This window comes from Hermetia illucens, chromosome 1, assembly GCF_905115235.1.
Source record: "Hermetia illucens chromosome 1, iHerIll2.2.curated.20191125, whole genome shotgun sequence".
Lineage (NCBI taxonomy): Eukaryota > Metazoa > Arthropoda > Insecta > Diptera > Stratiomyidae > Hermetia > Hermetia illucens.
The window spans coordinates 72,616,159-72,644,005 of NC_051849.1; the positions used below are offsets into that span (position 1 = coordinate 72,616,159).

At 39.7% G+C, this 27,847-nt stretch overlaps 1 protein-coding gene across 6 annotated transcripts in view; it reads right to left on the reverse strand.

The window, feature by feature from the left end:
- Positions 1-27,847, reverse strand: part of LOC119651276 (PDZ and LIM domain protein Zasp) — a 284,905-nt gene that overhangs the window by 204,090 nt on the left and 52,968 nt on the right. For all 6 annotated transcript variants that reach the window (XM_038054783.1, XM_038054801.1, XM_038054792.1 and 3 more), the window contains exon 2: positions 10,862-10,971. In XM_038054783.1, coding sequence (XP_037910711.1) covers positions 10,862-10,971 — 110 coding nt within the window. The remainder of the gene's footprint in view (positions 1-10,861; positions 10,972-27,847) is intronic.

Below are 27,847 nucleotides of genomic sequence, written 5' to 3' on the forward strand. Positions count from 1 at the left end.
CCAATTCATACGAACTTACTTCATTGTGGTATTGACGTCATGCAGGTTGTAGAGTGCACGAAATTCACAAAAAATTTTAAAGTTTTACCCCATATAACTTTGTTAATAATAGTTGGATTTTCTTCAAACTTGACCAAATTGTGCATTATGTTCTTTGTTATACACATGCCAAATTTTGTACTTCTGGGATGAACATAAGGGGGGTGCCAGGTAAATTTCTAAAATGTGGAAATATACTATTATTAACTTTATTTGTGCAGATATCGGAACCGGATATATTTTGAGGCCTAGATTTCGTACAGATGCGCTATTGAGATTTTTTTCAGATTTTTCGGTTGGATAGGTTCTGAGAACGAGACCTGTTACACTTTTTGGGGATCATATTTTGAGCCCTCACTCCCCTAGGTTTCACCAAATATCAAATATTGAACCAGTTTCGAAAAGTACTAATTGAGACCTTTCATTTGATACCCCATATGGCCACATTTTATGAAAAAAAATTTTACACCCTCCTTTCACATGTATGGGGAGCCCCCCTTAAACTTAACACAAAATGGCGTCAGTTGCTGCATGTAAATGGAACGGCAGATCACATACTCCTACTAATTTTCATGACAATCGGTTCAGCCGTTTCCGAATAAATCGGCTGTGACAGACAGACAGACAGACAGACAGACAGACGGACAGACAGACAGACAGACAGACAGACAGACAGACAGACAGACAGACAGACAGACGGACAGACAGACATCGAATCGATTCTAATAAGGTTTTGTTTCACACAAAACCTTAAAAACAGAGTAATATTTGGCGATAGTTAACGACCAGTATTAAGTCACCTCATTTTTGATGAAGGAATAATATGAGGTTCCTTCCAAATACGTGAAAAGATGCCACGGACAAATTTTGCATTGAAAACTACAGCAATGGGAAGAAGGAAGCAAAGCTATCGGGATCGCAGCCATTATTACAATCAATATATCATATATACCGATAAAACTCAATGATTTAAAGGGATTCAGTAGAGCAATGAATAGTGAACGAGCTTAAAAAAATCGGTCGAAACGGAGGATGAGTGGGGTAAATGGGCAGAAGGAAATCCATATTAAAGGGTTGACCTCAAGCACATTCCGGTACGGCATTGTCGCCCAGCTGAGATACCTAGGAGCGAATGGGTCTTATATTTCTTTTCTACATTGTGGTGGATAATGGGGGATCTACAAAGTCTTTTATTCCGCATCTAATTTCTAATGAGGCCATGCATCGATTTCATTATCACCACATCTAATTGATGCAAATAATAAGCCTACATTAGTGGGATAATACAAAGAGGAACACAACTATACATGATGAACTAGGAACTGAGAACCTGGGATAAAATCCTCAATTTTTCAAATTGCCTTGAAAACATTCCCCACTCTCTCGCTTTCTACAAATTTAACAGATTTTTTAGCAATTATTCCTAGACCGGAATCGCACAAAAAATTTTTAATGCGTAAAAGCCTGAATTTTAGTAATATCCTGATATGAATGATTTTCTTTGCTTTATTGGTTATACATATATAGTCGCCATAAACACCTACGTAGGGCATTCCGCGTGAACTACATATACGAGTGATCGCTCCTCGCTATGACTTTCCGAGCAGTGTGCAATCTTTCTCAACTGTTTTGCATTCATTAGACTCAGGCGGCCCACTCGCCGGTCATCTTCGCTTTCTCAATGTCTGACCTACTGACTGTCTTAATGTCTGAGCTAGCTACTGCCACTTCTGTTTTCTTATCATCACATCAACATGGACGTCAGGTCCGTAAGGTAATGAATTTCCACCTTTGTTATTATATTATCTCGGACCAAGGTACCCACAATGATGAAAGCTTATAACTTCTGAGTAACTGTAGCACGTTCCTTGTACTACTCCCATATATTATAACACAGAGAGAACATGAAAGCAGAACAGCATTAACTTGATATTGAATCGAGAGAAATTTCAGGAAAGATGACATAATCCAGTCAACCGCTCCTTGTCCTCCAGCCAAGACAGTATGAAGAATGTGACCAATAACGAGAAGAAGGAATATCTGTAACACGATGCCGTCTTTTTAGGCTCCGCTTTAAACTTCTTTCTCTAAAGGGCCACCTCAATGCAGAGCGATACATTTCGCACCATCATATATCGCTTTTGACCATAGATGCAAGTTTCTTCCCTGTGTAAAACATTCCAAAGTGTATATCCACAGCTTCCTCAAAACCGATAAAGAGTAGGTAGAGCGATGATCAAACTCCGCACAATGCTCCACAATGGTTCGTAGAGTGTGAATGTGTTTTTTTTACAAGAAGATCCAGTGCGGATAAGAACCTCTTCTTTGCCGATCAAAGTTTTAGGACGTTCCTTGGTATATTCCTAGGTAATTTTGGCTATTATCGTCGTTGGAGCGCAAGGCTATCGTACGGAAGGTAGGGGTTCAAATCTCACTGGTGACAGTGGGATTTGCATCGCGATTTACTGTCGGATACCAGTCGACTCAGCTGTGATTGAGTACCTGAGTCAAATCAGGGTAATAATCTCGGACGAACGTAATGCTGACCACATTGCCTCCTACAGTGTACTGTAGTGTACCGTAACAGTCTTGAATGAAGTGCTCTAACACACTTCAAGGTCCTGATCCAATACGGATTGTTGCGCGAACGATTATTATCATATTATTATTATTGTCGGAAGAAGCATGCAAGTCCACCTCCAATTGTCGTACTCACGGCGCTGGCTTCCCAAGGGATCTTAACGATCGTCCCATTATTCCATTAAGTAGGAAATATCAGTTTCCGAATAAATGGAACAAGTAACACGAAGAGAACACAAAGGCTGCACGGAAAACTTGTATAGAAAGGCCATCCTTAGGCTTACGAGGCTCACCGAATCCTGCCAACTCTTTCTTGACGTGATATACGGTGGCGAAATCATTGTTTTTCGCTGCAATCAGCAGCTTTTGCTTTTCCCACCAAAGCAGTGATGTAATTAATTTTGTCATGGCGTACACTAGGCTAACAGCTGCAGCACATTGTCCCCTCTGCTTGCAGGTATCATAGCTTCTTGCTTAATCGATCCACCTCTAAGTTTCCGCACTCAGCCAGATCTAGAAACTTCCTATAAGGTCTTAACCTACAATTAATAATTTGAGGCGTGTTGCTTAATGTTTGTATCGCTAACTCGTTGCAAGAAAATTTTCCCACTGTTGAATGAGAGCTGAATCGCGAAGACGGCTCGTATTGAATTTGGGGCGGCCAGTGCTCCATTCCTGCGCGAGCAAATGTTGTAGCGGCATACAAATTAAGTTAAGCGGAAGCAGATGACGCCATTTCGATGTCAGTATCTTTTTTGTTGCGCCTATTTAGAATAAACTCCCAAATTTGCTTGATCGCAATATAATCTATCTGACTAGATGTCTATAGCCCGTTAATTAAAATCTTATCGACCATGTGCCCGGCTCTGTGCTCGAAAAGTTTACCGCTGATGAAAGTTGCGAAGGTCTAAAAACCTTTCACCATGCTTACCCGTCCCATGCTCGAGTAAAGTGTGGCCAGCTCAACCATAACAATCACAATGTTATACTTGAGAAAACCCTTCTAACTTGTCTGTAATTACTTATTGAAAGCATCGTTCCCCTCTATATATACAGGAAATTTTTTGGTTTGATACATAGCACAAGACAATTGTGATGCTGCCAAACCTGGATGGGTATCTTGCACTCTTTTCAGAGATCTGCTCCAAGATCAACAGCATTGCGGTAGCCAACAGTAACATCATATCACCAAACTCGCGTGTGATACCACTAGAATTTCCAGAGTACAAAAGCGCAGTACCGTAAAAGGAAGGGCAACACCCTTCAGAGTTTCATATGTCACTTCGTTTAGACCCAGCCTATATCACTGGAATTCTCGCTCAAGTTCGAGAAATTGAACATTCTTGAAGCCTTCGAATTTGTTTTCATGGAGAGTGCACTTATCTCAGAAATTAATCATAAACCGTTTCCAACTACGAAAGGTTGTAGTCGTAAGAACTTTTGTACACTTCACTCTACAGATGTGATTTTTACATTTTATACGGACTTTATGATTGAGGGACAGAAGCGCGCAAACTGTGCTCCACAGGGCAGGCAATAAAAGAGCAGCAGAACAATATGTCTCCTGGGCAGTAAGAAACCCCAATACAAACATTAATAATGGGATTCGCGATGTAACGATATCGTGGGGTGACGCTCAACCAACTTGGTCACCGCACCGTCAAGTCAAGTATTTTAAGTTTCTTACAAAAGTGTTCGGAAGTCCAAATAACTCAACCGAACCCAGTTATGATGGTGAATCTCTGTGGATTTCGGCTTATATAACAAGTCGGAACACTAGAAGCTGGACGCTTCAGGCATGAAAAGGTTTGTGTATTTCTTAAATAAAAAATAACTAGCTTTCATTCTTCGCGCCCGAATTGTGAATTAAAATTCTAAATTGAGAGCACCTTTGAAAGGTATTAATCGAGACCTTTTATTTGATACCCCACATGACTATAATCGGTGATAAAAATATTACACTCCTGTTTTGCGAGTACGGAGACCTCCCAAATCCCCCCCCCCCCCCCTTACATTCCACGTAGAACTATGTAACTCAGTGTAAACGTGCATGTTCACAATTCCCACATTTCCACCAAAATTGCCACTAGACTCCTGTTAACGATGCTCAAACTGAAATAATGCCAACAATTCTATTACCTTAGCTACTTATGTTACATCGAATACATGATACAAGGACACTTAAGAAGGTACAAGACTACCAGAATCAGCCACGAAGAATCAGCTAAGAAAATGAAGAAAGTATTCAATTGACATACATCTTGGACGCAATCGTTAAATGAATTGAGGCTGATAACGGGCTTTCCTAAAGTTGAATCAGTCAATCTTGACGCAAACCTCAGCCTATAGTTGTGTGTATGTAGTAGTAAAAATTAATATTTTTAAATTTATTAATGTTCAATAAATAATCAATATATTGAAATAACCCATTTCCCGGCTATTTAAATATTTCCAAACCCCCTCTATTACTGGGTCCCATTTTTTAATTGCACTTTTAGCCTTTCATTTCACCTATTTCGAGAAATAAAAAGTAATTGAAATTAGGCCAAGGACACCTATGAATCGCACCTGTGCAGTTTAGAATTTGGAGTATTAATTTTGCCAAAATATGTTTGCTCTAACCAGGTGTTAACAAAAATCTATTTTCACATTCATGCGCTACATGAAGCTCAACAATTCATGGTGCTAAAATTGAAAAACCTCACAGAAGAGACGCTGACAGGCAAAAAAGATTTAATGGAATTAAATTTACTCAAGATTTTCACTGAGCCCAAAGCTAATTAAACTGAATAATTTACATTTCAGTTCTCGACGGCTAAGTGAAAATAGGATCTCATTACCAAGCCCATTATCTCGCGCTCAAGTGAGAATTCAATCCAATTAAAATCACCTGAAAGCATGCCACTAAGTACCTTTATTTACCACTCCATTTCATTGATTGCAATTACCATCATTGGTCCCTCGTTCCCGACTAAAGACGGTTTCTACTTTTACATTAATAATAAATTACACTTAATCGAAGAACGTTCTACATTGTGAAGGGAAAACTCGAAAAAAATATGTCGACTCCACTTCCACACCAGCCCAGCATTCAAGTTAAAGACGAAAAAAATGGCGCAAACAAAATAAACAAATCCGGGTACAGATAAAAAGTTACTGATATAGTTTATGTTCGTGAATGAGATTGCTGAGAAACGTGTTTATGGAGTAATTAATGTTATTAGCAATTGCGACATAACAAGAGCATCGACACAGGTTGTGCCCTGTTCGAGTTATATACGAAATAGTGAGGTCCAAGGTAGTTACGGTGGTGGTGACGATAAAAATGCCACAAAAAACCAGTTAAAAAATAGGAGCGTCGATGCAATTATAGCGGAGCAACTACAAAAGGATGGTTTTGCTACAGTTGGTTCTGTAGTCTCTCTAATACCAACTTAAAGAAAAATTACGAGGAAAGAATTAGTATTTAAAATAAAAGCAATAATAATGAAAATATAATTGGAAATTCTGGCGAACATCTTACTGCTTTTAACAACGACGCCCTTATGCAAGTGCCAAAGTTTGTAGTTCTAGCATGAACTTAAGGGGGGTTTCCGGCTAAATTTCTAAAATATGCTGGTACACTATTATTAACTTTATTTGTGCAGATATCGAAACGAGATTGATGCTTTGATTTCTCCTAGATACATCACTATGATTTTTTTTCAGATTTTTCGGTTGGATAGGTTCTAAGAACGAGACCTGTTATATTTTTTGCGGTCATATTTTGAGCCCTCCCCCTCCCCCACCGATATGAAATATGGGACCAGTTTCGTAATTTTCACCCTTTCATTTGATACCCCACATGGCCACATTCCCTGAAAAAAAAACTTTAAACCCTCTATTCACATGTATGGGGAGGAGGATATGGGGGAACTTAAAAGAAAATGGCGCCACTTGCGTTATTTAAAGGGAACAACGCCCTTGCCGAAAAATCTGGTGTGAGGGACAGACAGACGGGCAGACAGACATCGACTCGATTCTAATAAGGTTTTATTTTCTACAAAAACTTTAAAAATAACCGCCTGCAAAAGAATGCCGTGTTATTTACATTCCCAAAATTTGCATGCCTAGAAAAATTTATAAATTGTTTTGAATTACAATAAATGCTCAAATAAAATGTTTTAAATCGTTTTGAAAAGCGTTCTCTAGCACACCTTTATAAATAGTTGGTTACTTATAGTATACTGCAGTCATCAATATGCGAAATAAAATGTTGGAGAAGTTGCGTTCGCTAATTATGATATTTTATCTAGTTGCTTATGTGAAGCGAACTAGTTTAGCTGGCACGCCAAATTGGAGCTTAACTTCGATTAATACCGTTGTATTCTTGTTTGATCTCGACGAATTGCGGTGGTCATCGAGGTTGAACTTTCAGCATCTCTTGAGCATCGTCAATTTCTGAAGCTGTATCTTATTTAATGATGATTTTTTTAGAGTAGAGTTTCAGCTTATTTTCCTGGATTTAAGTGAATGCTTTGTAGGCCAAGCATGGTAGTGAAATACCCCTGTAGTTGTCACACGACAACTTAACGCCTTCTTTGTCAGGATAAACCCATATTTGAACTACCAGCTGGATTGAAGAATTATGTCGTCTACTAGTAGCACCACACCTTCAACTGATTCAGCGATACCGAATCATTGAACTTTTAAGATTGTGAAGATTTATCACACATACCACTATGGCTTTTTCAGATTTAGACATAGTTAGGCCCCATAAGTAATTGTTTGTGTTGCGGTTTGCGTTCAACACTCCAACTGATGACCTGGTCATTAAGTATCCTAGGCCTAGGTTGTCTACCACCTTCCGTTATTTCTGCAAAAGTGGCAAAATACACCAATTCTGAGCGAATTTTAGTTTCGTTCAAAATCAAGTATCTGAATGATTTGCGAGCGTTATAACTTCGTTATTTTGGCCATCAAACGACTTCATCAAAAAGCTAATCCGCAATGCCACCCTGAAGTGATTATCATCATCGGTGGTGTGCTTGATTCGTCGGTGGTTCGTCTTATTTGTTAACACGTGAGCCTCAACACCAGTTCGCTGGATTTTCGGATATCTACTACATCTGCATAACATAAACCTGGCGAGACTGTAGAATACTCAATGTGGAGCTTGCTGACTCAGGTAGGACAGGTAAACTCACTGAAGGAGTTGTCTCAGCTGCGTGAGGCAACGTTTTCACATAGTAGTAGGGGCGCATGCCTACACTCAGTATTCGCACTTCATCGTCAAATTATTTCCCATTCGTTATATTTTGTGTCATTCTTAAAGTTCGTTGTCACCTTTTCTTATCAAAGGGTTTCCAATGACTTATCATGTTCGTAGAATAAAATGATATACCCCACTCTCATACTACTTATCATCTTTGCAACGAATTTAATTTTCCTCCCTGGGAATGGCCGAGTCCCTCCAGTCTATCCGTCTATGTTAAATATATAACTCCCTATTATCTAGCTACTCTAGGACTCGAAAATTCCCGCTCCTTTTTTCAATTTATTTTCTATCATACTCACAATAACCAAATCCTTGATAAAATTGTTTACAATACTCCTTGCAGTCCATTTTATCTGCTTTTACCTTAAAACAGATGCTCACCTCCTCAATTTTATTTTCAGGTGAATCAATCCAACGTACAACCATGACGATCTACTGCTTCAGATCTTCTGGACTTTACCGACTTCCTTGCGAAATACCTTAATTCACGACAGAAGGTATACACTATTTACACTGATTTCTCCAAAGTTGACACTATTGACCACAATATTCTTCTCTCGAAACTCAATCATTTCAAGGCTCTCCTTTTAGCTGTCAAACCGTTCTTGCAGAGTTTTTTCCATGGTTTTTCATCCTGCTTCTTGTCTCCTCCCTCCAGATTCTATACTTGTCCTCCTACTATTCCTATTTCCCCCATTCTTCAATCTATCCTCACCTGCCAGTGTTTGCTTTATACACGCGATTTTAAATTATTTACCACTGTTTTATCTCCGCCGGACTGTGCTCTCTTGCAGACCAACTTGGTAGGCTGAACTTTATAACTTCATGTTCGCGGGTAGAAATGCATAATCAATATTGGGTCTTCCCGATATCTAACGAATATTGAAAACTCTCTCCAACAATTGAAGTTTAAATTTTGTTTCTACATTCGTAGTTCGCACTCCTTGCCTGATCGAAATATAATTACTGATCATGTTTCTAATGCTCCTATATCAATATGTGAACTTTTTCGAGATCAGCTTGCTTTCAACTTCATCTCACAGCTTTTCCGACGCAATTGATTTTTTCTCAGCCTGCACATCATCTATTCCCATTCTAGATTCTTGCACGGTTGATTTTTTTACAAACAGTTTTGTTCCTCTTACTGCCATTGTTTAAAAATTTATATGAAACTTTTTTATAGCTAGGCGGAAGAAAGCTTGAATCATCACCTCGCAGAACCAAGTCGGAAATGGAAAACCCGGCTCGGACTTTTTTAGTTTTTTTCGGACATGTAGTTTCTGAAGTATGACGACTTTCTAACCACTTCCTCTATTCCGATCCTTTGCAACTAATATCAAAGGCAGCCGGAACTTGCCTTTGAAAAGTACTAATCGAGATCTTCCATTTAATTTCCGGCCGAATATGGTGAGAGAAAAATTGAAAATGAACTTAACGTAGAGCGGTGTTCTTGACAGCATGAAGGTGCGCAGTATCAACCAGTCCATCCAGCAAATTTCGTTTCAATAGGTATAACCTTTTCTGAAAAAAAAACGTATGTCAGGAAGACAGACTGATGGATCCAGCAGCTGCTCTATGATTCTGAACGAGGTGCCCAGCCAAGCCACTATCATTGGTTTGCAAATGATGCCATCATAACTTTTTATCCCAACGAAGTCGAAATTTATACAAGGAAGCCTCTCTACGCCATAATATCTTGGCTTGAAAATCTTCCGTTGATAAATATCAAACTGAGACAAAGCGGCGGAAACAAAAACTGTTCAAGTTCGCATCGGCAGATATGTCATTCGCTCACAGCCGTCGCTGATATACATATCTACTGATAACGTTTAACTCAAAGCTGAACTACCACTACCACATTTAAAGCTAGTTGAACAGGAACATCAGCTCAACGTCAGGAAAGATGCTATCAAATATAGGCCGCCAAAACACAGCTGATGACAACTTTTATTACGAGAGTCAGCTAATTTTTTTTTACATTTTTCAGGCCCATGTGGCATGCCTCTCGAATGTGAAGCAACAAAACAAACAAAAACCCTGAGTGAATGTGTTCACCAACTGCGTAGGAGACAGATGAGATCAGGTTAAAAATTGTTGGTAGACACACGGAAGTTCCTCTGCAGATCCAGTGTGAATGTATCACTTGTGCATAGCAAGTGAATAGCCACGTGCAACAATACCACAATAAGGATCTTGCGGGGAAAGCATGGAGAAAACAGGAGATTTTAACCGGTAGGAGAACAGCATGTATCGATTATAGATGCGCATCCATGACAGATATGCTCGTAAAAAAAATCATGCCAGGCGCCTTCCAGCATTCTGAAATTAACATCCTTATTGAAACAGAGTGCGATTCTACAAAACCGAGCTTCGCAAACAGCAGCATGAGAAACAAGGGCGCTACGCAGCCTTCCGCGCTGTCAGATGAAACTTCCAGTCGAATACCAATTGAGTCGCTTATAAGTTATATGTCTAGCCAGACAGCAGTAATGGTCCAAACTTTAGACGAAATAAAATACTTGAACAGCTACGGCGGTTGAGTTATTTATCTGCAGGCATTTGAGTTTTGCTACGAAAGTTTTATTAATCTCACTAGTTTTGAGGTAGTAAAAATATCTCCCGGAGGATATCATTCACGGCACCAATAACAGTTGTAGCAATTATTAAGAAATGATTATACAACATTGGTTTTCGGCGCTCAAAATTGACATAATACCAAGAAGGTTTTGGCATTCCGGGTCAAAAACAAAATAGTATACATAAATAAGTTGGAGATAGTAATTTATTTCTGACCAAATGAAAATCTCAGAATTGAGAAAATACCATCCATCCCATTATACGAATCATTATCATTTCATGTAATGTTAAATAATTTTTGAAAACAGTTTTTCAGGATTGGATTCTGCAATCTATTCCAAAAAAATTTTAAAGCAAATGTACATACCACCAATGTTGGTGCAAAAACTGAAAAGATAATTCACTTACCTTTTGAACAATAAGTGGTGTGCCAAAATCCAAGCCACCTTGTAGACGGAAACCCCATGGTTGGGCATCATAGCGGCTTAGGCGTATTGTCGACAGCTGACCAGCCATATCTGAAAAGATACAGAATATATAATAAAACCAGAAATAGTATCTATACATGTACGCATCTACATATGTATATATAACACCATCAATAACATTAAATGCATCTTAAACTTTAAAGCTCCTCTCAGCCTAAAGAGAATCATGGGTAACCAGAAACGCTTTCCTTCCCGTAGCCTGTCCTCAACCAATGAAGGATGGTTGCTATAGCTCGAATTGTGGCAGAATTAATTAAGTCGGAAGCCAAGGAGATGCAGAGCATCAGTTGGTTCAAGTCAATTAGGAAACGTAATTGAATACATTGTGTGTTGGAAGATGTATCCCAAATAAGGGATGTTCATTATTTTGGTTTGGGTTTTGTGTCGCAACAGAAAGGCCCCAAGGTCTTGATGGCAGAGTTCTAATGATGCCGATGACGACTGCGAGTCATCAAATATAGAAATCATTCCATATCTTGAAATATGATTCATTATGCCTACTGAAGAGCAGATACACATTTAGCACAAATATAATATTGCAGCAGTAACAATATAGTGAGGTTAGGAAATTCGATATTTGAAGGAATCCATCAAGTTGAAGAAAAACATATTTCAGGAAGCTAATTTTATGCATAAATCAACAAAGTTTTTTAGCATTTTCATTTATAATATCTCCTTATTTTTGAAAGGCTGCTCTGTGTAAATTAAGAAACTGAAGATTTTTTGTTGCCGGAATAGCTTATAGACATACTTGACTAAAATAATTAAATAAAAAAAATATAAATGTAAAATTCTCCAATGGTATTCTCGTTAAAGGCACGAATAAGAATCTGTGCAAACCTTCAACTTTAATGAATATATACCGTACTGCTTAGGTGCATATACAATAGAAATTAGAATAGAATATTTATGAACATGGAATAATAAAAACAGGGGTATTAAGGGAAATTATATTGCCCCCTAAAATAACTAATGTAACCCTTAAATGGTTGTAGTATACCTGTTAATAATAGTTCTAATTTCACATAGCTAGGAACTCATTTGTATGCTAAAGACTGTCAAGACCACCTTTACGTAGTATATATGCCTTTGCCGGTTAAACTTAAGCAGGGTTCTCTTTCGGGTCCAAATAGACTCACATTTCCCAGCTGGTAGTCCCGGATAACAACCAGTCAACCTGGTGCCGAACTAACGTGAGCGGCGATAACAACGACGACCGGAATGGCATGGATTTATAACTTGGAAACGATTCAGAACAAATTGCTCACGAGCTGGCAACTATTGCTTTCCGATACCTTACCTTACTACAGCTGATTGAATTCTGGTGGAAGCAGCTTGCAAGATAATGTTACACCTACTTCTCTCTGGATAATAACCTTGCAGGGCTGGAAGTACGTTCATAGCTATGACACCATTGAGTTGGCAGTGTAACCTAATCCCCGCTCTGAATACAAACTCCCATAAAGATTTGTGTCAACCCACAGATAGACAATCATGGGGACCATTTAAAGCGACTGTACTTTCTAGCGGAAATAATGACTGGTATTTGGAAACCAAACTACAATGACAACATCAACATTACCACCAACAAAGACGATATCTGAAAGACAAGGGCAGAGGAAGAAAGGCTACTCAAGAGGCGCATGGTGGGCCTGTGGAAGATGGAGGCTGCTACTATCGTCCAGCGAAACATTTCCATGGATGCCACAAATAGTATAATGGAGATGGAAAACAGCCAAAGAGGAACTCAAGAAAAACATTCCACCAGAATAGCCCAACAGTTCAACAAAACACAGTGCCCTTAGCCCGCAAGAGGAGAAATAAACAATCGATAAAAGGAGGCGAGAGGAACACAGCATCAATCAGTCGACATGGATGCAGCAAGAAGAATTCCACGAAATGGCAACCAAACGTGACAAGCAGCGGAAGTGACTCCATTTTTAAAAATTCTATGTCGACCACAACGACAAAATTAGCGTCAAAAAAAGAGAAGGGGCAAACCACAATCAGAGGCTATTATCATCAGTCTTTTGCGAAAGTCCTTCAAGGAGTCCGCAGCAATGCCGAATCAGATTACGCTGGAGTAGATGTTAAATCTATCAGGCAGACTCGAACCGGCGATATAATTGTTAAGCTTTGGTCGAAGACCGATAAAAAGGGTATGTTCTGTGAGACAGTCCAAAGCATTCTAGGCACGAAAGCAGTGATTTCCAGCCTAGAAGCCATGTATTCTCTTGAAATAAGGGATCTGGATCATCCCCATCCCTTACGTGACCTTTGTCATAATGCCTTAAGTGTCAGGGGCCAACAATGGAAGGTACTGGAAAATTTCATGGCCAGTCACCATCACTACTTTTTTTTCGAAACGGCTCCTCTCAATGTTCTGCAGTCAAGCAAATACCTACCAGGTGGAACATCGGTAAAATTGACGTTGGGAAATTTGTCGAATATCTTCGAACAGGGGTAAATGAGCGATAATACCCAGTCACGAACAGAAGAACTGCGACTGAATCGCTGGTTCATTTAACTATGAGCCTTATCACCACCCAAAAAGGAAATTCCATCCCGGGAAATTAACTTGTGGACGGCTGAAATTGCAAATCTACAAAGGAACTGTCTCAGCTGAATACTCAGCGTGCAGGAGGCCAAGATGACCTGTAGATCCGCAGATTAAAAGGGAAGGAAAAAGGAACTCCGACACGAAATCAATAGGTAGAAAGCGCGCCGTTGCATATCGCTTTTCCTATCCACCCCATCTAACACAGTCTCCATTGTCAGCGAGTGGTGCTCTTTGTGATCCTAGATCTAAGAAACGCCTTCAATTCTGCGAAGTGGTGCCACATGCTAGACGCATTGGAGAATCGTTCCATACTCCAGGCCACTTATTGGAGATATTGAGTTACTGTTCAAAGGTCCGTGCCCGGCTCTAAGAAATAGACAGCGCAAAATGAAAGTCACGTCGGAGGCGGCTTAGCCGGACCTTTGGACCGTCTTATATGACAGTCTTTTACGACTCAAGGTCACCCACAGTCCTCCCTATTGAGGTCACTGAAGCCGGCGATGAAATACTTCGACATCATGGCAGAGACAAAGATGAGCTTCATCGAGAAGATTCGTAACACTGCAGATAAGATTGTGGCAAGATTGCTCCAATTCACTAACTGATGTCCAAAGTACCGCAAGCACCTAGGTTAAGTACAACCGCGAGGACCTTTGCAAGTAGCACCATCTCCGAGCCAGCAGTAATGGTTATTTCGATGACCCCCCATTCCCCCGAGCGGAGGTTTATATACTTCAGAAAAGGCAGGGGAAATAAAGAAGCTGTCGCTTATTTAGAGAGAGTCGGTACTCTTTGCGCATGGCAGAAATCTTGGGAAAGAGAATTAAGGAGTAGATGGACCGCTCATCTCATCAAAGACGTGTGATCGTGGTTCGATAGCACTGTGAGGTTGACTATTACCTAACCCAGCTGCTCAGCTGGCACGACAATTTTCAGTCGTACCTGCACACAATCAGAAAATCACGGTCGTCCGACTGCATTTATTTCAAGCGTCTGGTGGATGATGCCTCCCATATTTTTTTATTCTGCAGGAGATTGGATCGCTACCATCTTTCAATGGAAGGGTATCAACCGTCTCCGGACACCATAATTGAGGCCATGGTGCTCACGGTTTCAACCTTGCGCTGGAGAAAACCGAAGTAGTCATCCTGACCAGAAGGAGAATCCCGACCTTGCATCCCATATCGATCGGCGAGTTGACTATAGAGTCAAAACCAGCGGTTAAATACCTTGGTTTAATGCTCCACTCGAAGATGAGCTTCTTCGAGCAAATCAAAGCAGCCGCGGACAGGGCTGCAGCAGGAGTCGCGGCCTTGAGTCGGCTAATGGCGAATGTGGGCGGCCCTATATCAACTAGGAGACGTCTGCTCATGGGAGCAACGCAGTCCGTCCTTCTCTATGGTGCGGAGGTATGGGCTGATGCCCTTGACAAGGAGGTGCATCGTAAACGCCTAGCTCAAGTGCAGAGGCGGGGAGCTTTGCGAGTGGCGTCTGCTTATCGCACTGTCTCCGAACCGGCTGTGATGGTGATGGTGATCCCCGTTGCCCTCCTTGCCAAGGAGCGCAAAGCTATCTACCGCCGTAAGGGCGAAAACTTAAGAGAAGTGGTTGCCCGTGAAAAACGTCAACGCACCCTTAACGAGTGGCAAGTTTCTAGGCAAAATGAGCCAAGGGGCAAGTGGACTGCGCGGCTCATCGACAAATTAGACCCATGGTTGAACAGAAAGCACGGTGAGATTGATTACTTCCTTACCCAACTTCTAAGTGGGCATGGAGGTTTTCAGTCTTACCTGCACAGGGTTGGGAAGGCGCGATCTCCTGATTGTGTGTTCTGCAATAGAGTGCCGGATGACGCTGAACACACCTTTTTCTCTTGCGAGAGGTGGGATGGCCTCCGCCAGCAGCTTTATGCAGACACAGGGGAGCTCTCTCCAGACAACATTGTCAGAGAGATGCTGAAGAGCGCTGGCAGCTGGAATCGTATTGCGCATTATGTTCGGGCTCTTCTTACTACGAAGAAGATTGAACTCGACCGGCAGAGGGATCGGACGGTAAGGGGTTCCCTGAACTAACAACTCCCTTGCTCTCCTCCCCTCCCGTTGGTGAAAGGAATTCCCTGACTTGAAGGCTCCCAAAGCCGGGAGAGCGGGAGGGCTAGCCCGAAGTAATGTGTCAAACGGTTCCAGGCTAGTTCTCTGATGACAGGGAGGTGTTTAGTTGGTAGTCCGCCAGCTTTTGCGGGAGTCCAACACTCTGTGCGTAAACGCATTCACCTACCCTACTCCAAAAAAAAAAAAAAAAAAAAATGGTGCAGAGCGAAGGAACATGGAATTGAGTGGCACGTTACACTCAAGGCATTCTTAAGGTGAAAAAGGGGAAAATAGATATGTGAGAGGCCAGAGTAGCTAGAGCTTTCTGAACCACGATTTTTTGCTTCTACACTGAATGGGCCTGGTCTAAGGTAGAGTCCTATACGCACCAGGGAGTGTTTTAACCGGTAGTCTACCTGAGGCAGGAGTTAGACACTTTTGCGCCTTGCATTTCCCTTCTCAAAAAAAAAAATAACGAAAAAGGGGGTTCTCAATCAATTTCTAAAATTGAGTAGTACACTTTTATCGTGTTTACTTGACTAGACGTAGGAATGTGCTGTAATTTCAGAGTTAATTTTTATATGGGAATTAATTTTTTCAGATTTGCCAGTTGATTAGTTTTTGAAAATGGTGCCTGCACTTTTGAATACTACACCAGAATATAGCTACATTGTGAAGAAAACAATGAAAACCTTTGTGTATTTATTGGAATCCGCAGTCCTTGAAGCTATGGAAAACAATGATTCCAATATCATATCAATAAATGCAACAATTCAAAATAAAGGGTGTGTGACTAGCAGACAGAGAGAAGCCGAAAATCGGAAACTCGACGCTTCAGATATGAAATGTTTTTTTTTTATTAGGTTTTTATGTAAGAATATTTGTCTGTATGATGGTTCTTTATAGCTCATAGTGATTATACGTTATTCATTTTGATGAGAGGAGTAATAATTTGATGCAAAAAGGGCAAATTTGACCTACTATACTACTTCATTAGTGCTCGTTCGATTTCCTCCAAGCTTTCCAGTATGATGTCTCCTATTCAAGTTCATCTTACTGCAAAATTTTCCGGATATAAGATGAACGCGGTAAATTTTCAACATATAATAACATAATATTATTAACTGCACATCCTATGCCTCATAAAAGAGAATCAAAGACATATAAATATAAAAGGGGATCCTATTCTGTTTCTTTTAATCTTCTCGTTTTACTATACTCATTAAATTGAAAGCTTCATCACTATAATTGAGAGAACATTCCAATCAAATACGGCTTAAGTAGCACTCGCTAATGATATCATTAACATGTAGATATGAATTGAATGTTTACTACCAACAGATAATTCGGTTTGTTGATAAGCAAATAACTAGCGATCTCTGCGGCTATATTCCACCGAAGGTAATCAACCAATTTACGCTGCGCAACTCCTATCCTTATTCACACAAACGTGCAATGTATGCTTTAAAACTACATGAAACCCCAAATATTTCCGCGGATAAACGATCCGCAGATAATCAGATTAATTATAATTAAAAACAAAATGACCGCGCTAAAGTCAATAATGATAATCTCTTACCGGTAGTTGTTGCATTGTACCAGCAACGAAGCAATGACCCTTTCAATATGATGCAAAATATTAAATAAAATTACTCCTGAATTCAGTGCATCCTACTTAATCCTTTGATTCTATATCCAAACCTACATAAATACATGTTTTTCATCCCGTTTGCAGCACGAGGAGCCTTTCTCATTGCAAATGTGCATTTACTCCAATTCTCTCCATACTCATGCAAGCATTATGTTCCCACATTTTCCGGATAATGATGATGAGCACGGTGATGACTATGACGACGATGACGGTGATGATAACGCTGGTGATGTGCTCATCATGCTGATTATAATGACGCTAATGGTGAACATAGAATTCATTTCAATTAATGCAAATCCAATCACTGCACAGTCGCCGAATCCATTGCAAATCATATGGAGGACAATGTGATGACTCTGAGGTCGGGTAAGGAAGATTTAATCTTGCTGCGGATATGATTATATCCCTGTTTGCTTTGAAATAATGTGACCAAATTTTCAATAGGTTGAAATGTTTGCTATCTCAATGAGAAAGGGATTAGTTCAATTTGGATGGGCTATTCAAAATTAGATATATAATTTCAAACGTAAATGTCATGGAAGGTTATGCTACTAACAGAGTAGAAATGGTTCTATATCTATTTTGAAAAAAAAGACTAATGAAAGCATCTGCGAACTTAATGAATCAAATGAATGAAGCTTTTGCATTTTGAATTTATTTGAACAATTAAATTGTTGTAAAAGTTTATTGAGGACAAAAAGAAAGTTGATCATCATCCTATGCATCGGAAAGTGAACTGACGAGAAAGTGAAGAGGAGAAGGATGACAAGGAAGGAAGAAGAATATGAGGTGAATTGCTGAAGTCCCTCTAAGACACATTGCTTCTGAGCGCGACAACCGATCCCTAGTCTGTTCTATGAGCAAAAATAAGAAAGGACGACAACTGCAAATATCAGATAGACATGCTTCTTAATAGCTGGCAGGAAATTAGCTTGGGTACCTGTGCTACATCCAACAATCGCATTTATTCTTCTTTCCGATGAGAAAAAGAGCTGCTAGTTATCCTAGTAAGAGGAGCTGCCAAAAAGCATTTTATTTTTCTATGATTTTAAACATTTCTAGCGAATCTATTCAAAAAGAACCAAACAGTAGAAGGAATCTATCTTCAAGAACGGATGAAAATGGCAACAAATCTGATGCAGATCAGAAGTGAGAGTTGTCCCAACATTTTGGAATTGACTGGAAATGCAACAATTTCAAGAAATTACTGTTTCAGATATTTCAAAACCAATCCAGGCCAATGTTGCCTCAAGATTCAGAATATTACGAACCAGGACATACTTCGTCCCTCCAGCCAACGGCATATTATGTTCAAGAGCTCAGGGGGACGAGGAGTTTACAGTTTGCCAACCCGGCCACTATAGAGCAATCGAGGTGCAAAACATTTCCTTCACACTCCATGACCAAAAGATTTTCTCGTTGTTGGAAGATTCGATTTCCTTCGATATCCTGATTCCGTGTTCATGTGGCTAGCTTATCTGTTAACCTTGGCAAAACATAGGTAATTTTCTTTGGCTACTTCATAGACAAGGTAGGACATAAACCGCCTGTCAGCAGGATCCGGCACAACAAACTGAAACCCTTCGGAACTCCTGCACGATTTCCAGATATCGTATATCCATCTTTTTATTTGAAACACAACTGTGCAATAAGCACCATTTAAAGAATTTCTCAAGGACCAAAGGATGACCAACAACCGGAAAATCCAAGAATTATACATTTCACATTTTACTCTCAAGGCATGCGTCACTTGTAAAATGAACATATCAAACATGGCTGTTGAAGTCTTATTCAGGCATCTTCAAGAGTTTAAGACAAAGAATGTTTTTTAACCTGAAAAAAAGATAAAGCACGTATGACTGCCAACTCCTGATAACTTTCGGCGCTATAGAGCACCTCCAACACTTGTTGCAATGCAAAGAGTTTACGATCAACGCTGATCACAATGTCCTTAACTATGGTCTTTTAGTAGCTAGATGAAGCATGTCCAAGTAACTTAAGTGGTAGATTCAAAACTATAGTGTGTATCGAATCTAAAAGGTCCTCGATTAACCTCTCTTCGATAATATAAAGCGTATATTTGTCGGGAGTTTTTGATGAAAAACTCCAGTAATCCATTTTCTCGAAAAAAAGTCGAGAAACCAAGAATTTTAGATACCACTGAAGCCATTTTTATAGAAAATTGTCAGTTCAGAAATCCAGAAAGGGTATTACAATGTGGTCTATTCTTTACTCTTCCAATTTAACCAGATTCTTTATTTTTCATGTTAATTTTTTATAGAGTGAAGAGGATCAACACTGTCTCTTGGTCTCTATTTTTATTTCTCCATTTAATTTTCAATAAGGCTGTCCTTCAATTTCATTACCATCAAGTCAGTGGTGCACCTCTAATAGCGACACAATTGTAAAGATTAACGAATCCATGATGCAACCCGCATTCGAACTCGGGGCACAAGAATCGTAAGGCTACGCGCAACTGGCTATTTATTTTTGTACACTGAACCTGACTTTTACCAAAGAGATGGTAGTTAATTTCGGACTTCCGTTGCATAAAAGGATCCTAAGAGTGATCCGATTTCTATTTTATTAACATTTCATCTTTAATAGTCAGTGAATACAATTATGTCAATATTTCAATGACTTAGATATTTGTAGCTCTTACCTAAACTTCAGGACTGAATATCTGAACTATCTCGAGCAGACATGAAATCATTCTTCCTTCAACTATGTATGGGAACATATACTGCAAAGTTGAGGAGCTAACCAACAATGTTAAAAAACCGACGGAGATGCCACCAAAATTTATGATAATTTGATTGGTTAACTACTCAGATCTGTACTAGTGTATCTTGCATCGCATATCGCCTGCAGTTCGGATGGGAATTAATTGGAATACATTGCATAGTCGTGGAGCATGCTAAACATTCGAAAACCTCCAAGTCTGTACTGAATCTGTAGATATGCAACTACTTATGGATAAAAACATGCAAATGTAAGCAGATGAGTCCATTACTAGGCTTACTAGAGACAAACAGACAGCCAAGGAAATACATTTCAGTTCGTTACGCGAGAAACCTTGCCCATGGCTTCTATTAAGGTCTCGCCTAGTGTTCAGACAATTTGTGGTGTAAATAATAAATAATATATATGACGCTAAATTGAAATTTATTCCAGAATGCACTTATTTATGGCCCGAGTGAACAGACAATAAAATTAACAACTGCTTCCTCCATATGCCAATTTGATTTAAAGGAAATAATAGTCCATTACATATCGGCGAATTAGAGACGAACCACAGTTTGTCAAATATTCCAGCTCCGGACGAATTTCACTATCCCAGCAGACCATATCCTTTTCTGGAGTTAAAATTAAATCTTCCCTCACAATCCCGTTGAAGTAAATGAAAGACTTCCACCACCTTTTATTTTCTCGTGAACCACACGGTTGTGGTTACAAATAGAGAAATTGGGTAACAATCAAATCTCCTGGATGTTAGCAGGCTGATAACCAGCGTTATATTGTTCGTATGCTATTGCTTCAGGAGCAATCTGGCAACAGCCTCATCAGCTTGGCTTATTAGAATGTGCGTCTGTGGTCCATGAAAATTTTCCTTAGAAATGGAGTACGCTGGTAAATGGAAACGTCTGTTGGAAAATTTCCATGCAAATGATGAAAACTGAGATTGAGGTTTCTTCAGACAGTAAAGAGTTCACTTTTGTAAAATGAGTGCGATTTATTCATCTGGGGAAGGAGCTAATATTCGTTTTTAGCTACATATAATGAACGATTTTTGAGAACCATCTTAAACAAAACAATTTAGCGCCAGGTGGGCATTTAGTATTTTACATGGGGTATGTAGAAAAGCGCACCTGCTTTGTAAAATAATTTGTATATTAATATGACCATCATGGTTGACTAAATTCAGCGAAAAAGGCAGAGCTGTGCCAAAACCAGCTTATATGCCAGCGGGACGTTCGGTTCATTGAGATCAATGGGCACTTCATATTATTTGAAGTCATACCCAAGCTTTCTTGTAGCAACTTCTCCCGTTGGTCTGAATTTTCGTTCTTAATTTCAATAAGTTGACACTTTCCCTCCACACCCCAAACACTCAAAATAAGTTAAAGTATTGCATGGAGGGTACGAAGTGCATTTCTGCTTAATCGTAGGCACTGACCACGGCTTGATTTTTCATATTTAAATGTTATACAGCATACCTTCTTTGATCAGTGTTAAGAGGGTTGATATTCTTCCTCAACAGTAACTAGCCTGTGTGATGTGCTTACAGATAAGAAGATAATTTAATGGTTATCCAGCAACAAATTATTTCAGGACAGAAGGTCGGATCTTTGGCACTTCAAGTCATTATACAAAAATTCAAGTCTCCTAATCCCAGCACATTGTAGCTTGTACCAGGATGAGCCTTAAAATAGTAAACAACAACGAATATTGCGGAATTTAAATTCGGCTGGACGCAACACAAAGTAGAAGCCAGCCAATTATTTGCGTAGAACTCATTTTTTCCCTTTCGAAGCCCTTCAAAAAATAGTGGAAAGTATGTAGAACAAAAAAACCACATTGACTTAAACAAGCGTTGGGCGCAACGAACGGAATACGACACATTTTCTGTTAGCTTATCCAGAAAACGCCCATAGATATCTTTATTTAACTGCAAATGGTTCCCAAAACTCCGCATATTCATATTAAAGGCTGAGGGGTAACTTTCCAAAGTAAATTCATTCAGCATTTTCCACATGCTATGATTCTGAAAAACTTAGAGTAATGGAACAAATTATAGAAAACAAATAATCTTATTCTACAATTGTGGTTAAACATAAAGGAAAGGCCTTTAAATTATATCACTTTTCCCAAAAGAATGTTCGTTAATTCATTACATTCGCTTTAATTGGTTAGAATAGCGTCTCATGGGGTGACAGATAGACCCCTCCATTTTCCCTTCAACTTTAGCTATTTCAATCAACTATCTCTTCCTTTCTCACGCTAGGCCTGAGCAGCTTAAAAGTGTACTGTGCACTTTCTATGTGCGGCACGATCCTTGTCTGTACCATACTACCCCTGGATATTGTAGAGTAACGACCGTCGTTAGGGACACCCCCCCTTGGATCCAATTAGCCGATCGATCAGATCCACTCATTTTCAGATACACCAGTGAGCAATTTTATAGTTAATGTTGAGATTGAATTGGGGAAATTGAACTGTCAATCTGAAAAGATGGCAGATCAATGACTATCCAAAGCAACCACAACTCCCTTCAGCACTTTCCGAATAGTGTTAAGAAGATGTATAGGACACTAATAGGATGATTCGCCTGAAGGTTTACCAGCTTTGGCTGTCAACACAAGCCTCTACCACTGGCATAATATTGGGAAGATGTCCTCTATAATGCATGCTTCGCACAATTCTGCAGCCTTGTCTCTACTGCAACCTTAAACACTTCATGTGGTTTGCCGTCCTGGTCCTTTATTTCCCAATATCCCACTGAAAACTTCCGATAGCTCTTCTCTGCTACCTTTTCTGGTACCTGCAGTACTACTATTATTTTCTAAGTATATTTTGGCAATCACGATCGACTGGCTAAGGGAATATTATTTCTAACAAGAGATTATTGAACGCGCGCATGGGATTTGCCTAGTTCCATCAGAGCTCCTTGGAACACGCCGAAAACCTATTATTTTATTTCGCTATATAACTTAGTTAAGATTTCTCTAAACTTCTTTATAGACTTGCTCTTTCTTCCTTAATCTATCTGATCTATCGCGCTCTAACCAGTCATTTAGCTCGATAATAAGGTGAGCGATGGTGAGGCAGTAGTTAGTGTCTTTACTGGAAAATGTGCATCATCTAGCTATTGTGTCGCATTTTGTTCTGTATTAGGTTCCCTTTTTGCGGATAACAAATTTCATTACATCTCTGTAAATTTGCTCGTCCATTCTTCCGCTGCCCAGCGGAACGTCTCATTTTTGGCTTTGCAGGTTTCCAAGGATTGCTTCTCTGACAAGAATAAAATTGTCTGTCGCTGGGGAGCTAATCTTCGTTAAAGCTCTGAGATATGTCATACATCTACACAGTGCTAACGAATATCAGCCCAGTAACTGGACAAGAAACTCCCATTCATTGCTTATGCATATCACTTATCCAGCGTCATATCAAATTGCGCAAAAGCTAACAGTGAACTATAATTTCTTAAATTTCTGCTGATCGTCAGCGAACTCTTGGAGGATTATAGCAACTACTGCCGCAAACATAAAGTTGCTTCATGCACGAGTGGTCTGACCAGTGATCCAAGCATTACTACAAAGGTTTCTTTTAGGATTCACTGTCGTCTGGCAAGGCAAACTCTGATCACCACGTCTATCAGTTCGCAGTATTTGTAGCTCGAAACAACGTGGTTGTTATGTAAATTCTATTTTCCTTCGCGAACCATAAACTGCAGGTCCTGTAGAGTTTCCTAACAACGTATGCCTTATCCCCACAGGTTCTGGATCGAAGAGACCAATCAGTCCACGAAGTATTCATATGTATATATATATATATATGTACATGACTATGATCAGAACATCTAGGTCCAGGGTGCATAAGGACCGCTTTACATTATCAAAATATGTATCTAACTCCATTCGAGCCTCTACTCCAAGCCCCGGAGAAAGCTTATAGCCCGCGAAATCCTCGCTTACCGCACCCCCCTTCCCCCCTCCCCTGACTGTAGTATATTTCTAATATGCTCACCCTGTTGCAGAAAGTTTTCTCACTATACTGTTATGTCACTAACCTTCGTGTATGGTAAGTATCCTGTCCTATGCACCTAAACCACGTAAAGACAATCCCAAACCCATTTGAAAAACGAGCAGAGATAAGTCACATTTTCTAGTCCGCGTAACTCCCTAGACCTGTCAGGAAGTATGTGGAGCCCTACTTATAGTATTCACTACTAATTTATAACCTATTTATACCAGAGAGATATTGACTCCCCTTTAAATTAGGAATTGAGAATGCAAAGTATCCCTGGTTGTAATAAAAAGCGTTTAAAAGGAATTGAAACTTGTAAAGTTGCAATCTAGAAATTTAGAAACTTGCTTGTTAATGATAGCTTATCCGTGCCTCGAATAAAGGTCTACTTATCGATTACGACCTTTGCCTATCATACCAAAATGCGAATTGATTATTAGAATGTGTCTACGATCCTCGGCAGTGGTATCGATGGTCCCGACAATCCCTGCTTTCTACAACTTCAGCGAGATTTATACCGTTACAAATTGGACTTTTTGGCATTAAGTGATGGGTCTATGAAAAGGACTCCTCCTCCTCTTACGACATTGCCTTATTATGCTTTGAAAATCCTGACGGAAGCAAGAGTTAATTTCGGCTGTTTGACGTGTGAGAATTCAATGGACCACGATATCTTTCTCCAACACCTCTGTTGCACTGGTGATATCGGATTGCCCTTTTATCAAACCACGTGTTCCGTGAGGTATTCTGGCCTGAAACAAGTTTAAACGCAGAACGTCGAGTAAGAACGCATGATACAGAACAGCGAAAAAGAGTACAAGTTTCACAGGAAATCCTAAAGAGAACTGAAGCGCATTTCGTCAATCCGTGACCAAAAACGCGTAGGCGAGATTGACTGGAAGCATTTAAGGGCAAATTACAATCGTATAAGCAAAGCAAAACAAGACGTTCCGCGTCCAACAATAACATCAAGAATAACTCTTAATAAACTTTCAAATCTTCGTGCATGCATACATACGTAGTAATCCTTCGCTGTTAATTCAGGGGGCGAAGGGGAGCAGGATTTGTTTGAATATTCCAGAAATGTAGCCTAATAACTATGTGGATCACTTCAAGCTGTTTAGAGTGTGAACTGTTTAGAGTAATCTATCCAATGACCAATCATGCAACTATCTTCACCAGCATTATTTCCCATATCTGCTTAGGAAACAGAAACATCAAAGTTCTTTTAAAGTGGTTCATTGATTGAGTTACCTTTCAAAAAAATGTGGACATGGATGAGCAGCCAGACTTAAGGGGGTCATCCCGTGTGGAGGCCGTTTTTTCCCTTTTTTAGAAATTTTTTGTGAAAAACTTGATAAAGACACAAATACGATTTTTTCACCATAGATTTAGTACTATCTTGAGCGTGCATAGTATTTTTTTTTAGTGCGATCGCAGGGTTCGTTGTTGAAACACAGAGCAATTTATACACCCATCTCCAAAAAAGGGGGTTTTCTGCTGCTACACTAGAAGGCACTACGATCATCTTAAAGAAAAAAAGCAAACCGCATTTTAACGTACAGACTTAACTACAGTCCGCAAACTAGGATTATTAAAAAATATCAAAAGCTAAATTTTTGGCGCCTCGTTAAACTTTTTTCTTGTGAATTTTAGTGTCTTTTTAAGGCTCCTTTAATGAATAAAAAAAACTACTGAATAAATCGCAATTATCCTAGTTTGCGGACCGTAGAAATATGTTCTGAATAAGTCGTGAAAATTTCAAAGAATTTCTTTGGATAGATTTTGGGCTACGGTGGCAGCCGTTTTTCAATATGCAGTTTCGAGAAAACGCATTTAAAAAGTAGAATGCGATTTTTAGCGATAAAATCTTAACTGATCATTAATCTTCTATACGTAGTCCATAAACCTTAGGTTTCTTGAACAAGCACATGTACAGCCTCGGCTTCAATTCTTCTCTTTTTTAGTGAAGACATTCGAACATCATCCCGACCGATAAATACGAGCTTTATTATGGCGATCGACAAAAATCTGGCATGTGACTTATTACGTGTTTAACACTATTATATAATTTCCGAATGACTTCGAATATCAAAAAATCACTTTGCCCATATCTTCTCTTTTCTTCAGCCTTTGTCCCGTTCACAAGCGGGGTTGGCTCGTCGTGATCGGATTCGCCATTTGGCTCTATCGAATGCCTGATCTGGGTGCAATCTCGAGGCTTTCAAATCCCCATCCAGCGTATCAAGCCACCGTTGTTTAGGTCTGCCTTTTGGTGGTTTACCATTGACTTCGATGTTCAGACCAATCTTGGCAAGTGAATTCTCGTTTGCACGAATTGCGTGACCATACCATCGAAAACGCCTCTCTCGCAACTTTTCCACGATCGGTGCAACCCCATAACGATCGCGGATATCCTCATTTCGGATGTGATCTAAACGTGTGACGCCACTAGTTCAACGTAGCATCTTCGTTTCCATTACCGCAAGACGTCGTTCATTGTCTTTTCTGGTCGGCCAACACTCAGAACCATAGAGAGCGACTGGACGGACGACATTGCGGTAAATTTTAGATTTGAGACGTTCGTTGATACGTCGATCTATATTCTACACTATATCTATATTCTACACTATATATAGATATAATTGACGCCAAAAAAAAAATCGATTCCGCGGATCCGACACACGGGATGACCCCCTTAACCAAGATTGGTACTCGGGGGTCCCCATAGATAAGAAACGCATTTTTTATTATAATTCAAAATGAAGAGAAGTACTCAAAAAACTACAATTAAATTGACCTAATTTCAAGTTTGCACATTTCACAAAGTGTCTTAGTGAGTGACATCCATCCTTAATTTTAACTGTACACTCCTTTTGCGATACCCTGATTGCGATGCAATGATGTTCATGACCGTTAAATGAAAGTGCATGCTATGCAGTTCATAGTGTGGAGACAAACTATTGCACATTAATTTTATATTTTCATCAATAGCCTGTGATGGCCGTTTCATAAACCGGAGGATGTTGCCAGGCTACACATTTACTCCCAAAAACCTGTTATTCATATCGAATATATCTCATCAATTTATGAATTATTTGGGTATCCATCATTATGGACAGTTGAATGATCTTCAGATCCGGCTGAAACTATACAATTTTCACATCTGCAACTTCTCCTCGATTTCCTCCAACAAACAATTAATAACTCATCTAGCACTTAGCTGACTAATTGGCGAGCCTCCTAGAAACTTTGATGTTTCCAAAAAGCGCAATTTGCAGCAGAGTCTCTGCGATTTTCGAGAACATCTTTTCAATTGTATTTTTTTTTCTCGATCGTTGCCATTGACTAGATCCAAAGTGGGGTTTGCCTCTGCCAACTACTGCCACGCGTGTATGGCCTTCAGTGGAGCGCGAATTATGAGTTTCGAGATGATGGTATGACTATGAACCTACAATATTTCTCAGAGGGTTAGGTACCTTTCATTTTCACACTGCCGATGAAGATGGATAATGAGATGTGATTAGTTGCTGCCAGTGGTGGCGTAGAAAGGGAGGACTTACTGTTAAAGTAAGTGAATTGTAGACATTCGAGCTAGCAAAACCAGCCTGCTTAATTTGAATAACATCTACAGCGAACAATTATACCGCAATACCAATTCCATCTGAATGATCGATTAAAAGTATAATTCCAAACTCAAGAGTATTTCTAGTTTTCCCTAATACTAAAAATATTTCTGCGCTTTCTGAAAGGTCTGACCGCACTTAAGAGCTGCCTTGATTGTATAGACGATAATTTACCTTCCAGTTCTCGAAGTGGCCAGCTTCGGGTATATCTACGCTACTGCGATAGCATGAA